The 14,373-nt window shown below is 49.1% G+C and overlaps 1 protein-coding gene across 4 annotated transcripts in view; it reads right to left on the bottom strand.

Annotated features, from left to right (window-relative positions):
- Positions 1-14,373, bottom strand: part of LOC144936532 (neuron navigator 2-like) — a 127,559-nt gene that overhangs the window by 90,756 nt on the left and 22,430 nt on the right. For 2 of the 4 annotated variants that reach the window (XM_078863711.1, XM_078863710.1), the window contains exons 2-3: positions 9,465-9,639; positions 7,276-7,436 (exon numbers count right to left, since the gene is read on the bottom strand). In XM_078863711.1, coding sequence (XP_078719837.1) covers positions 7,276-7,436; positions 9,465-9,475 — 172 coding nt within the window. In that variant the 5' untranslated portion in view covers positions 9,476-9,639. Of the gene's footprint in view, positions 1-6,999; positions 7,173-7,275; positions 7,437-9,464; positions 9,640-14,373 lie in introns of those variants that run through there. The other 2 variants (XM_078863712.1, XM_078863713.1) reach the window with 2 other exon arrangements.

Raw genomic sequence — 14,373 nt, forward strand, 5'->3', positions numbered from 1 at the left:
CCCCGCTGGCAGGGCCGAGTCTTTCCGAAGGACAACTCACAAGGTGGCTCTTGCTTCATTGACACTCAGCGGAGCGATTTGGCACAAAAAAATCGACCGGCAACCAGGGATTGGTACTCGCAACCTTTCCGATTGGAGAGCACACGCTTCAATAGTCACCGAGCCACCCAGCCACGTACGCTCCGTGACAAGCGTTGCAAACACGGGCGCATCTACAGCCCCTTTGCCAATCCACTGCTGGATGAGGGCTTGCCCACCCACACTGTGCTAGGTGCCACCATGGGGGTCATTTGACCCTAATTCACCGCGCTGGTCAGTGCAAGTTGGTTATATGCAGGGGACGTGGGGAGCATAGAAGTGCAATGCAACAATGTAGCGTATTTCACTGCACTGCTCTCTGCTGCACACAACGTAGCCCTACATTGTACAACATCTGTTATGTATTGTCCAGAATCAGCCCTGCTTAGCGTCCGCGATCTGACGAGATCGGGTGCATTTCAGGTGATTTTGGTCATAAGGCTGCACAATACACTGCAGTGCAATAGCTCGGTGAAAGTGAACGGCAAGGCATGAGTTAAATTAGTTAATAAACACATACGTAGACGGGGCCATCGGAGACTAAAAACGCAATCGAGATAAAATGGTAAATTACAATGTGAGACAGCAATTTCAAGTTGAACCACATCCTTGAGAGAAAACCGTTTCCAGCGAGTGTGAACGGCAGCGCATTAACCGCCCTGTGCATGCAGCCCGTTGATTAAAGCGGATTGATGAACGAGAAATTAAAAAATAATCAATGGAACCAATATGAGTTGTTATTATTAAAGGACCAATACAGAGGGTTGTGCTTGGCTTCTCTCTCATTTGCGTTTGTCACAAAACCGGCAAAGGTTATCTCGATAATGAAACTCGCCGGCATCGTCCTTGGCGCCTATCATCCTTGGACTGGATTGCCTCACCTGCCTCCACTCCCTGCACTGGTTTCCCACCATCACCATCAGGGATAGCTACAAGATGCCTCCATCCATTCTCTCCACTTGCTTGCCATCGCCCATCAAGATCAGCTACAAGATCACTCCCTCTGCTCCCTCCACGGGCTTCCCACCATCGCCCATCAAGATCAGCTACAAGATCACTCCCTCTGCTCCCTCCACGGGCTTCCCAACATCGCCCATCAAGATCAGCTACAAGTACACACCGTCTGTGCCACCACGCCTCTACTTTCAGGAACCTACCAAAGCTCACTCCAGATTTGAAGCTGTCGTGACTGCAAGGATTCATACTCCTAGGGTTTTTCGGTAAAGTCACGTAGGTAAAAAATAAGATTAAAAATTAATAAAAGTAATAATAGAAATAAAATAAGAATTTATTATTTTATTTCTATTATTACTTTTATAATAATTTATTATTCTATTTCTATTATGACTTTCATTATTTTTTTATTTTATTTTTTTACCTACGTGACTTTACCGAAAAAACCTAAGAGTATATCTCACTCCGCTCTGCTGCCACCCGGCACTACGGCTCACGATTGAACTCTCCGCAACACAACTCGCGACCTCCTCTCTATAATCCAAGAACCATGTTGGTCGTTCCTCCATTCCACACCTCCGCGAAAAAAGTTCAACATACCTACAACTAGGACGGTTAATGCCCGGGGACTCTTTTCTCCATGGCAGCACTGTCCGACTGGAACGCCATCCCACTGCACATTCAGAGAATTCTATCTCTGGCTACCTTTGAGCTGCCACTCCAAGGCCCCGACTATTATCGTCTGCCTTTTGAGCGACACCAAAACCGACTCCGCGCCTCGGAGTCACAGTCATATATGTCGGTGAACAAATGAACACGTTAGTATTTTTATTATTATTATTAAAATCCAGCCCAAGGACACTCAGCCCAATCATCTGTCTGGGAATGCTAGGTGTTATAGGCTTGGGCTGCAAGGTGCCCAGGAGATGGCAGTAGAGGAGTGGAATCTTTAATCGATTTGCGTGGAACTTTTGAGAGTGCGCTAACTCCTCCTGTGCGTTTTTTTTTATTCTTCTCTTCTCCTGCGGGAAACTCCAGTGTCCTCCGACACACAGCCAACAACTGATCATCGATGGAATTGGCCGAAGTGCCCAATGCCGTGCAACGCTCAAGACAGCGTCTGGAGGAAAATAAAAGGAATTATTCGAATTAACTAAATTTTTCATGCGAATGGACCCATTCCCAGCACAGAAGCAACAAAGACGAGAAACTGCCCAGTGCTGGAGACAACTTTGGCCCAAAGCCTCGAAAATTCAATAGTAGTGGTGGTAGTTTTACTTTTTTTTCTTGGTTCTTTCGGTAAAGTCACGTAGAATGGAAATAATAAAATTATAAAAATAAAACATAATAAAATATAATAAAATATTATATTATAATATTATTTTATTATGTTTCATTTTTATTATTTTATTATTTCCATTATACGTGACTGTACCGAAAGAACCAAGAAGATGAATCCCTGCAGTCACGAAAGCTTTAAATCGGTAGTTTTACTCTCGCACTATTTTTAAATCTCGCAACTGGTGTCGGTAGCACGTGCGCGCAAATCAGCGAGCCAATTCCGTCACCACGGGGCAGCGAGCCTCCTTCTGAAATAATCTTTCGATGCTGCCGCATCTGTTCAGTGGGGGGGTGGTGGGGGGGGGGGGAGCAATCCAAATGTGCGTGCTAAATATAAGCCGCGTCGTTATCATCCTCGCTCCGAGGCGCGACAGATCGCGTGCGGGCGCGAACATCAACACCCGTCGCCGGCCAAGGGGCATGCGATCGCGAACTCCTGCACTGGTCTCTTTGGGTAAAAATAGCCGAGCCGCTCGAGTGCGCCACGCACAATGGGTCGCGTTGTTTTTCTTCGAAATTCGAGCCGCTTTATTTACTTTTGCGTTTCACTTTATATTCCCACGGGTGCGGCGGTGGCACCGGTGGTTCGTAGCGGCGCTTGCGCGACAGGCCTTTCGACCAGAGTTTAATTCCCGGCCGAGGCGAAGGAGCAGAGCCGAGTGATACCCAGACCGGGCACCTGGATCCAATATTTTCGCCGACCCACACTAATTAGCGTGGTGAAGTATGGTCAAACAACCCCGTGAAAACCCGGTGTGAGGAGGCCTTCATTCAGCAGTGTATTGACAAAAGGCTGTACATTCTAATGCATACTATACTGTAATATAAATATTATGAATAGGTCAATCGTGATTTGAAGCTTTCGTGACTGCAGGAATCCATACCCTATGGTTCTTTCGGTAAAGTCACGGAGGTATAAAAATAGGTTCAGCAGTTCCACTGCTGGATTATTATTTTTTTCCGCCTGAGGACGACCGTTTGTGTTGCGATCGAAACGTCGCGCTATATTATTTTAGTTTAATTTTATTTTTCTACCTACGTGACTTTACCGAAAGAACCAAAGAGTAGGATATAGGTCAGTAAGTTCATCAGTCGGCCTCCCATATGTGGCTCAAATCCCAGTCAAGGTCGGATCAGACAATCATCATTATCCAATAATCATTATAATCATCCAATCATCAGCAGCAGCAGCAGCAGCATCATCAAGGTGATCATTATCCAGGAAGCATTGTTGAGAACGGTTTCGAGGACGTGAGTGTAAAGCTTTAGTCCTGCCATCTCAAACAAAAAAAAGCAACCTTGTGTCATTACTCGTCTCCTGCTTACAGACCAGCCAATTGTCGCCCGGTTCCTTATGAAAGTCTTCTCGATTGCTTTCAAAGCTCTTGCGATTGTGAACACGAGCGGCGAATTGTTTGAAAAGCCTGCCTAGAACATAATCTCATGTCAAAGCCTCTCGATAATAATAACAAGTCCCTTTATTTATCAAGGAAATCCTCACTGGGTGTCAAGTCTTTTTTTCAAGAGGAGGTTTTGCCAATTCCATTAATGGGTGTTTGGCTTCTAGGTGGAAACGGGACCGCCCAGATGTAAGTCATTCATCCGAGGTGATAACTCTCTCAAAGTTCCACACAGATGGTGTCAAGAATCCAATGACGTACTGCTGCCATCTCCTTGCAACCTCACAGTCCCATGCCGACAACACCTGCAATTCCCAGGCAGTCTCCCCATCCAAGTACTCACCAGGCTGAACGCCACTTAGATTATGAGGTGCGGTGAGATTTTCCACAGTCCGGGGCGATTTGGTCATCGGCAGACAGCCACTGAACTTGTAACTGTCACACGCACAGCTGCTGACTCCCACGTGATTTCTCAGCTGGGCCGGATTTGAGCGATCATGATGAATGCTTCAGATATTTGACTTATGAGCAACATCACCACACAACAAGTTTAACTGCCATGAAATTAGTTCGTGAATTAACACATACGTAACACGCGAAGCGACGGGACACGAGAGACTAAAACGCCAAGAGATAAAATTGTAAATTCTAATGCGATGCAGTGATTACAAGTTTAACAACAGCTTAGAGAGCAAATATATTTTTCAGGAAAACATCATCATCAAAGCTGAGGCACTTTCCCGACTTCTCCACTGAAGAGACACACTGTATAGCAGTGTGTGTGAGGTTATGTGAAATGAAGACACTTTTGAGGTGGCGCACAAACAGTGACTGTCAGACTAAGACAAAACAATGCTTATAGTGCACACACACGCACGCCAGGCCACTGCTGGTAGAAGAGTCTCCAGTAGAGGGACGCTCCGCTCGAGTGGATATTTTGACCTACGACTCTTCCACACTCTGGCCAGAATTCTGGGAGGAGGTCGGAGTGCTCGCAATTTGGCCCACCACGCCACCTGCCCGTCGACTAACTCACCCATACCGCTAGGCAGAGACAAATCCCATCGTTTCAACTGCCGTGCCAGGGAGATCAAACCGTGGCCTCTAGATTCCCAGTCCAGTGTGCTTGACCATGAACACCATAGCAGCATCCTTACACATAATTGCTTAACATATTGTATGTATGTTTAACTTTTTTTGCACCGTACATTGACAACCATGCTTATCGGAGGTGTGGGAGAGAGACAACAAACACACAAAAAGTGATAATCCTTCCAAGCTTCTTTTCCCACTTTAAAGTTCATGTTGCATTGTTGTTGTCGTTGTTGTTTCTGAACCGTGTCATAGCAGGTTGAACTAAACATGCCTGAAGTCAGATTTAGAGACAAAAAGGGGAAGAAATGCACGAGGGAACGTACAAAGATCAGAAATAAATTAGCTGTTGTTTAACTATTAAGAGTAGCAGCCAATGCATGGAATGCATTTCACAGGCCCAAGGAGATGGATCAATGAAATCAGCTTGTGTCCAGGTGCTGTGTGGATTATTACATTTCTGGATCGCGAGACATGGGGAGGCGTTCATCCAGCAGTAGATTGACCACGACTGATAATGATGATGATGGTGATGAAGAACGATGATTAACACCTTCACAGGTAACCCAGTGTGCTCAGAAAAATATGTTACATTTCAAAACGTTAAGATACCGCAGCATACATGCAGATGAGCAGAACGTGTTAATTATGGGTTTCCCGAGCGTCTGAAGCACCTCGTGTGACCTGCCCGAGTGAGCCAGACACTTAGTGCTGTTGGCATTGCGAGCAGCGATTTGCTCTGTACAGCATTGTCGTCCTCTATTATTCATGAGCAACCTTAACCCAGCACGTGCTGTTCGTGCCATCGGACCGAGCGCTGCCGCTCTAAGGGGGCTCTCTCTCTCTCTCTGTCACTTCTCTTGTGTTCGCTGGCCAGTCGGGGACAGGGAGTCAGGAGGAGCCACACGTTTGTAAAATGAGCTAACAATTTAATTAGAGACATTCATCAATCTGCTTTTGGATGAAGGCTTCCAGCTGCCTGTCAGGGGGGGGGGGGGGGTTGTTTGACCGTAGTTAAACATGGCTAGCCAGAAAAGAGCGGAGTGGAGGGCATCACTGCCCATTGACATCAAGCATGGCTCGGATTCAATCTCAGGTTTCCTGGTTGATAGTGCAGTGTGTAAAATAGCGCACCACCACTCCCCTCCAGGCACCGACAGTTCCGCACCGCCGATTAGCACGATTGGCTACAATACGGTGTGAAAGAAGTTCAACATCTATACCCAAACACAAATCGACTGAAAAGAGCGTACCAGGCCTCGACTGGGAATCGAACCCAGAACCTTATAATTCCGAGTTCAGCGCGCGGACCTGAATGCCACGGTGACTCCGTCATTAGATCACCTTCGTAATGATGTTTTACGGTGCCATTCCCAACTCACCCCTCTTACTCACAACCTAACGAACGATTAGGCTTCATTAAATATGTGTTTGAATATGCCCCTGCAAGGCCATTATCCTGCCGGTGTGTGCTTTACGCTTTATAGACATCAGAGTATATATATTTTTTGCCATCAAGCTATGTTAATAGGTGCTTCCCCGCCACCAAACGTATATTTTTAAAACGTCGAGCACGCAAGCAGCGTCGCACGGGACAACCCTCCCGACTGCCGTAGACCACGAGCCCGTCAAGCGACGAGTGCAGTCAACCGCCGCCGCTCCCCGCTCCCAGGGACGACGGCATAAATTTATTCACAAAGCCACTGTAAATTTACACTGCGGTATCGCGACTCAGACGCACGCCGCTCGGGTGAGCGCATGCAGCCGCTCGCGTACCGTACGTACGGACGAGCGCGCTCTCGGGGCACAACAAAGACAACAAAGATCCCCCGTGTAGCCTTAGCAGACTTTTGGGGCAAGTGCTGTTGTTAAGCGAGCACCTCTGAAGGACGGCACGGCACACGAGGAGGTGGGTGGCCAGCACCACGCCCAGCCAACTGCCTTTGTCTCCCGAGTGATGATGTTTTTTATAAACCACACCAGGTACTCATTTGAGGCCAAGTTGACCTAGGGGAAGCCCAGACCTTGAAATCAAAGTCGGGTGTCTGGGTTCGTAGCGAGTCGCTCCAACCGCTATACACCAGCGATCTCCACACACGCGCACACGCACGTAGGCACGCGCATACAGACGTACGTACAGCCGCTCCCGCGTGGTGACGCCCTCCCTCCGCCGCTAACATCTGGTCTCAGCCGGGAGGGGGGGGGGCGAAATCGCCGGGTAGCCGCGCCTGCCAAGAGCGTAACGCAAGGGCACAGCCCTCCAAATCGTTCGACTCGCTGCTGCAGCGCCGTCGCCTCGTCCGATCTCGCGGGGCAGAATGGCAACTTGAGCGGGCTCCGGCGAGCGCACGGGAAAAGGGAGAGAGAGAGAGGAAGAGAGGGTGGGGGGGGTGGGGGAGAGGACACTCACGTCTGCCGATGCTGCCGGGGGACTGCCGTGCAAGAGGCGAGCGCCGGTCCATGTCGTAGCTGTGGAAGCTCTGGCTGCGGCGGCTGAGCTTGGCGAGGCCTCCCTCGGTCCGCACCCCTCCTCCCACCCCGCCGCCCGCCCGCGGCGTGGGCGCGGGGAGCCTGGCACAAGAGGAGGAGACACAATTTTCAAAACGCTTTGCCAGAGTGCGGTGGTGGTGGTGGTGGTGGGGGGAAGAGATGGGGTGGGGGGAACACACCGCGTATATCTCCCGCTGGGTGGCTCGGCCAGACCTTGTGGTAATGCCAGGGCTGGAACAAGCCGAGCCGACGCTGGCTCACCGTTGTTGAATCCGGGCCTCCCGCCCAAGATTAAAGGAGGTTCCTTAAGCTCACAAGCGTTCATGGTCGGGGTCTGCATGAAATGTGGGTTTGAACTTATTTTAACCCTGTCCGCCGGTAAAAGCTTTGCTTTATTTTTTTTTGTTAAGTCAAAGCGACACAAAGTGGACCTCTCACCGATTGGTCGGACAACAACGTGGTCGTGGTAGCCAGACAGACCTTTGAAGGATGTCGGTTAAGGGCCAGTTGTGTCACGTGTTTTTTTTTACCATGGCGTTCCTCCAACAGACATCTCGAATTGTGAACGGACCTTGTTATGAACGACCTTGGTTTCGCTCGTATTTATCCTGAGCCCAACCTCTGCAGCCTTCTTTATTAAGGTGACCTCCAGTGCGATGTGCGGCTCCGCTGTGGTGTAAAGTTCGGTCAAGAAATACGCCTCGATCTGTGTCTTAACGCTCACAGCGCAACGGTGGTGTGTAATCGGCACAAACATATTGCCCTGATAATGTGTCTTATTGACGCAAATATTGCTCCACATCTAGACGAGGCTGACTGGCCTATTTGCGCCTTTCTCAATCCCACGGTGATGATGATGATGATGATGCAATTACCACTATGCCAATTAGGATGCCCGCAGAAGCCTAAGCCAGAGTAAACTTTTAATAATTGTACATCAGTTTGCTTTTGCTGTCCAAACAACAATTAAAAAATATATCATTAGGTTGTGATTCCATTCTGAGGCAATTTGGTTTCTACGCGGCTTTTAAAGTAACGAAGCCAACGGCAGCATTGTTACATTTCATACGCTGGAATATTTTAGGCGCGAGCCAAAGGGTGTGTCATTTTCCAGTGGAATTTTTTTTCCCCTTTCAAGATCAATAAAGAACGCTGCTGTGAACGTGGAATTGTGTACGAAATCAGGTGCCTCCGTTCGACAATCCACGTAAGCCACTCCACGCTAATAAAGTGGCTGCAAGAAGACGAGAGCGAGATTTGTCGTGGAAGATACTGCACGAAACATTTTCTCCCCCTGGCAAAAAAGTGGGATTTTCTCCCCCTGACACCGTGGAGAACAAAGAAGGTGAATCCGAACACGGGAGTGTTTGTCTAAGACACCGGTTATTTATGCTCTTCTTTTGGATTATTCCAGTTGGTCACGTGGACAATGCGTCCAGTATTTAGCACATCTGTCAAGCGAGCTCAAAAGGAAAAATGTACTCAGGAGGAAAGTGTGGAACTGTTAACATTCGTCGACCGTGAGTCACAATCTGCACCACCTCTGAGGAGGGGCCCAATATCAAACTTTTCCCATCATTTACGCTCCGCTCAACTTCCATTCCCACAACAAAATACACATACCATGTTATCACAGGTGGCGTACGACAGCATTCAAATAAGCAAAATTTAACTAAACTATTTCTATTTTACCAGGTGAGGCCCACTGAGCTATATAGTTCTTTATCAGAAGCAACCTGGCCACAAATGACAGCTCAACGAAGTGTTTAGCCGCTAAATGCTCCAAACGTGTGATGTTCATTTAAAATGTGGAGAGAAAAAAAACGGAAGACTCGGAGAAAAGTCCACGCGACCGCGGGGAGAACACGCAAACTTCAAATACAGGCTTCAGGGTCAGAATAGAACCCACGGCGAGTTGGTGAACATCTCACCATCGTGGCGCCGAGAACCAGGGTCAAGGATTTGTTTAGAGGCGACAATAACCGCACCGCGTGAATCAGCTGCAAAATTTCTGAGAAACTGCATCGTCGTTTTTTCCCCTATTATTTTGCCACTGCTGGAGGCAGAGATGAAAGGCTCATGCGGACGACGAGGTTGTGAGCGACTCACCTCGAATACATGGCTAAGCGGAGGCGGCAACTGCCAGAGAGGGCGGCTCAGAGCGGTGGCTCAGACGATGTCCTCCTCCTCCGTGCAGGAACAGCAGCGGCAGCAGAAACAACAACAAAAAATCCGGCCGCGAACGCGTGCGCCGTCTTCCCCATGCAGGGGCGTGTCCGGGCGTCTTCGCGAACCGCAAATCGCGCAGCACCCACGGACAAGCGCACGCACACGCGCACACGCGCACACGCAGAAGAGAGAGAGCACAGGCAGCGAGAGTCAGAGACAAAGAAAACGAGGAATGGGAACAGCAGGTCGGGAAGATCGGAGATGGGAGGCAGAAAAAAAAAGCTCCCCAAGCAGATGGTATATACATAACGTGGTAACAAAAAAAAAGATGCCCTAAAATTGGTCGCTCCATTATGCGTAATTATAACAATCAATCCTGTTGGGAACGGTGACATCTAAATAGCGGGTTAATGCGGTTATGAATAGGAAGCTGTGCCTCATTCTGCATGAAAAAAATAAAATTTGGTTTCGCTCAATGTGTGCGACTAAATAATGAAACAACTGGCACAGGGACAATGCTGTCGAGGATGGCCAGGCGCGTGTGCTCGGAGCTGGCGATCCGCCGGGCGTCTCGAGGGACCGCGGCGTGGCCGGGGAGTGCTCGACACCATAGTCCGCCTGCCTTGGAGAGAGCGCGTGGGCAATCGGTGGGGGGGGGGGACAGTGGCCGTGCTAATCAATTGGTCGTACTCCAGCTAATGGATGGGACGATGCGACGCGAGGGCTGGTTCCGCTTGAGCTGAACGTTTACGGTTGTTTGTGGAGGGCTTCTTTGTCCGTCCGCCCGCCCGCCCGCCCGTCCGTTCATTCACTTATTTGAAAACTAAATTTAAATGAACCGGCCAATTGGTGTAAGTGACGTGAAAAATCCGTTAAATGGCGATTGTAACGCGGTGTGTGCAATTTAAGGGCGATGGGTGGTCCCGCTGTGAATTCAGTAAATGAGGCCAATTTTGAATTATGTTAATCACCATATGGTGGTGGCAGCGGGTAGCACCAATGCACCATGAAGCCCGGTCACCTAAGTTCGATTGCTGGCCCCAGCTAACATCAGTGGCTAATAATATCTTAACCATTTTACCATCCAACCGGCACGGTGAAGTATGGCAAAGAATGTTCGAAATGGCTTGGAGAGGACTGTCGCGCAGCAGAGACTTGACAAACGACTGTACAGTGTGTAGCAATTGGCAGTACTGCAATACAATTTGGACAAAGATTTTTGGCTTGAAAAATAATGTAGTGCAAGCGCTATAAATAAAAAAACGTGTATTGTATTGACCACTTATGGTTATATTTAGCTTACACGTACTCGATATGACGTCTCAGCAATAATAAAGCCACACATTTCGAACCCCCCCCTCCCCTGGATAAGATAAAATGAGGATGCTGGCTGCTTCTTGTTTTTTAGTTTTTTCTGTCTCCACGAAATGAGTTCCGTAAATGTCTGCCACCTGGCTGCTGGCTTGCGCCTGCCCGCCCGCGCGCACGCAGACGGAGCGAAGAAATATTCCGACACGTGGGGGGGGGGGGTTGTGCGAGTTGTATTTCGTGCTGTGGGGAGCGGTGGCGCAGCGGTTAGCACACCGCAACGCGCCCGAGTTCGATTCCTGTTCGCGAGCAATAACGGTGGCGAATATCTGAACCGCTCCTGGGCCTCCCCGCCTAGGCCGGCTGAGGCTACCAGGTGCAGTGTGCAAATACCAACACTGGGGAGACAAAGGCGCCCAGGCGTGGTGCTGGCCACCCACTCCCTCGTATGCCGTGTCGGCCTTCATAGGTGCTCGCTAACAGCACTCATGTGCCGCCCACCAACCTTTGAATCAGAGTTCCATTCCTGCTAACGACCAACATCAGCAATGAATATCTGATGCCCAGTCCTGGGCTTCGCATAGGTCAGGGGGTCAAAAACCTGCGGCTCTTTAAGGACTGCCTCGTGGCGTTACTTTTTTAAGGACCATCGCCTCGTATTCTGCACGGGAAGAAAGGGAGGTCCGGACCGCTCTACGCAAGATGCCGCCGCAGCGACCCTCACCCAGGAGAAGCGAATTGAGAAACGAACTAAAACAAAAAAAAATGCCTCTTCTTGTTATTTTGGTTGCTGACCCCCGTGCCCGAGGTATTTACAGGCACCACCCGAGGTGATGCGTGTAAATACTTGCGGAGACAAAGGCGACTTGAGCGTGGTGCTGACCACCCCATGCCCGAGTGCTCTGTAATGGGCAACGGCAATTTGCCTGAACAGGCTGAAAAGACTTTATATATAGTGGGGTCTTTGTATGTGTGTTTGCTTTACAAGGGCCACGCAAATATACACCCTCGCGCAAACCACACCTACTAGATAATAGCTTTCAGCAGGCTGCTGCTTTGTCTTGGCTTTAATGTCACACTCCGTGGGAGGAAATTTACTTGCTGATCCAATGATGGGGGAGATTGTATTTGTTTGTGAGTTTGTGCAACATGTGTCTTTTGTTTTTGGAGTTGCTGTGTAACATTGCTGGGGAACTGGCTGAACGGAACTATCCTTGTCATAAATCAAATTCACTCAAATTCATTTGTAAGTGTTCACCACGGGTCTGGAAGCAATAGAAAACTCCAGGCTGACTGCCCTCCGAGTGAAATCGGCCAACCTCCCACTGTGGAATTTGGTGACTACAATTCAACAATTTAGTTTTTTTATGTTTCTGGTTATCTGGTTATCCTCGACTATATTTCTGCCATATCGCAGTTATCTAGCCCTGAGAAAATGTATCATTGGAATTTCCATCAGACACTCGATCACAATCATCGAGATTTACTTTACTTTTTTCATTTTAATTATCGTCCCTGTCTCAATCCACTGCTGAATAAAAGCCTCCCCCATACCGTACTGCTCATGAGGGTTGTTTGACCATACTTCACCACGCTGGTCAATGTAGGTTGGAAGTGGAGGTGCACGGGACCAGTTTGAGACGCCACTCGTTAGATCCACACCCCCATTCCTTATTTATTTGGCGAATGCAAGTACACAAGTACCCCACGCACAACAAAACAAAGACAAAGATCCACCGTGCAGCCTTAACATGCTGTTGGGGCAAGTGCTGTGAGCGAGCACCTAATGAAGGGCCGTCATGGCACACGAGGAGATGGGTGACCAGCAGAGGTCGCAACCGGGTACCCGATACCCGTACCCTACCCAATACCCGGCTACCCGTACCCGGCCAGGTACGGGTACCCGTTTGCGACCCTGGTGCGGCCGGGTACGGGTAGGCCGTGAGTCACTGGTGAGTAACTGTTTGTCACTCATTTCCCAACGTCTTGTCTCTTCTCACAATTCAAGTTCCTAGAATCAACCCACCCGCGCCTGCAACATGGCTTCATCCCAGAGGTCGCAATCAGGTACCCGATACCCGTACCCTACCCGTACCCGGCCGGGTACGGGTACGGCTGGGTACGGGTACGGGTAAGGAATCAAAACCCATTTGCGACCTCTGGTGACCAGCACCACGCCCGGCCGCCTCTGTCCCCCAGTGGCGATATTTACACATCGCACCAGGGAAACCATTTGAGGCAGAGTCGACCTAGGGGAGGCCCAGGACCGGTTCACATATTCGTCACCCAAGTTGGCCGCCGGGTTCGTAGCGCAGCGTAGCGCTAACCACAGCGCCACCGCGAAACGAATGTTCCACAGCCCTTTGTCAATACGTGCACTTATTTTTGCACCTGTGATTAGTTGACGCCTGTGCATTGCAGCCTAACCACAACCCTGAAATGTCCAGAGTTATTTTGGAACAACAAACACTCACAAGTTTTTATTCCAAATATAGGCACGCACGCATCGCCGGCTCTGCCTGCGGAGGTTGCACGCGACATCTCCTGGAGCGATTTTAGGGCAGCACCTCTCATGCGATTTGCACGCACGCGGCTCAACGCAGATCCCACAAAAACAGCAACACGACTTATCGCAGCCTGCACGGTGACCTCACGCCCCAACCACCCAACCCTCCACCCCGCAGAGTGGAAATTATGCCATTCAAATCAATCGACCAGTGACACTTCTCTTATCCATGGCCACTATTATCCGTAACTACAAGCACTGTATCCATGCTCCCATGGAAAATATGATTATCCACAGCTCATACCAGGATTCTTACCACGTTCAACTTTCTTTCTTGTGTGAATGATGACAGGTGTCAGCTGAAAGTGGTGTCCAATTCATTCTGCGTAAGTATGTTGAATTTATTTTGCACCGTACGTAGCCAACCATGCGAATCGGAGGTGCACTTATCTACGGACGAGTGATTCACAAGTGTTTTTCTGGAAACTCTAAAGTTATCCTATTATCCGAGCCTTCGCACGGATAGAAGGGGGGCAAACCCGGAAGAAGTGGCAAACGCATCCTAATATACTGCACTCGTTTATTCACAGACACGTCACCCAGAAGTGGTCTCCCGAACGTTATAAATCCATCCTGCTACGCGCCAACGTTGTTTTACGTGGAACAAGAGTGACATAGTGCTGGTGGCCAATTGAGTTCATGACAAACGAACGTGTATATACAGAGATATATTCATGGATAGGTAACGGATACCAGCATCTGTCAACAGTGCCAAATTCCACCGGGACTTATCCAGTTTGCCAAGTGTCAAACTGAGTTTAAAACATAGGCTTTCGCGACTAATATCATCCATAATACTGTTTTTTGGGGTTAGATCGTGTAAATATATAAATATGTCGCTAAACCCGCCACCACCCGACACAGCCAATTAGCAAGGTTTGCCACGTGAACAGAACGTGGCCAATTCGTCACTAGTACAGCACACCGGTGTGTTGGAGAGCAAAGCCACAACATTTACAATCAAACTGCCAACAG

Source organism: Lampetra fluviatilis, chromosome 16 (assembly GCF_964198595.1).
Source record: "Lampetra fluviatilis chromosome 16, kcLamFluv1.1, whole genome shotgun sequence".
Taxonomy (NCBI): domain Eukaryota; kingdom Metazoa; phylum Chordata; class Hyperoartia; order Petromyzontiformes; family Petromyzontidae; genus Lampetra; species Lampetra fluviatilis.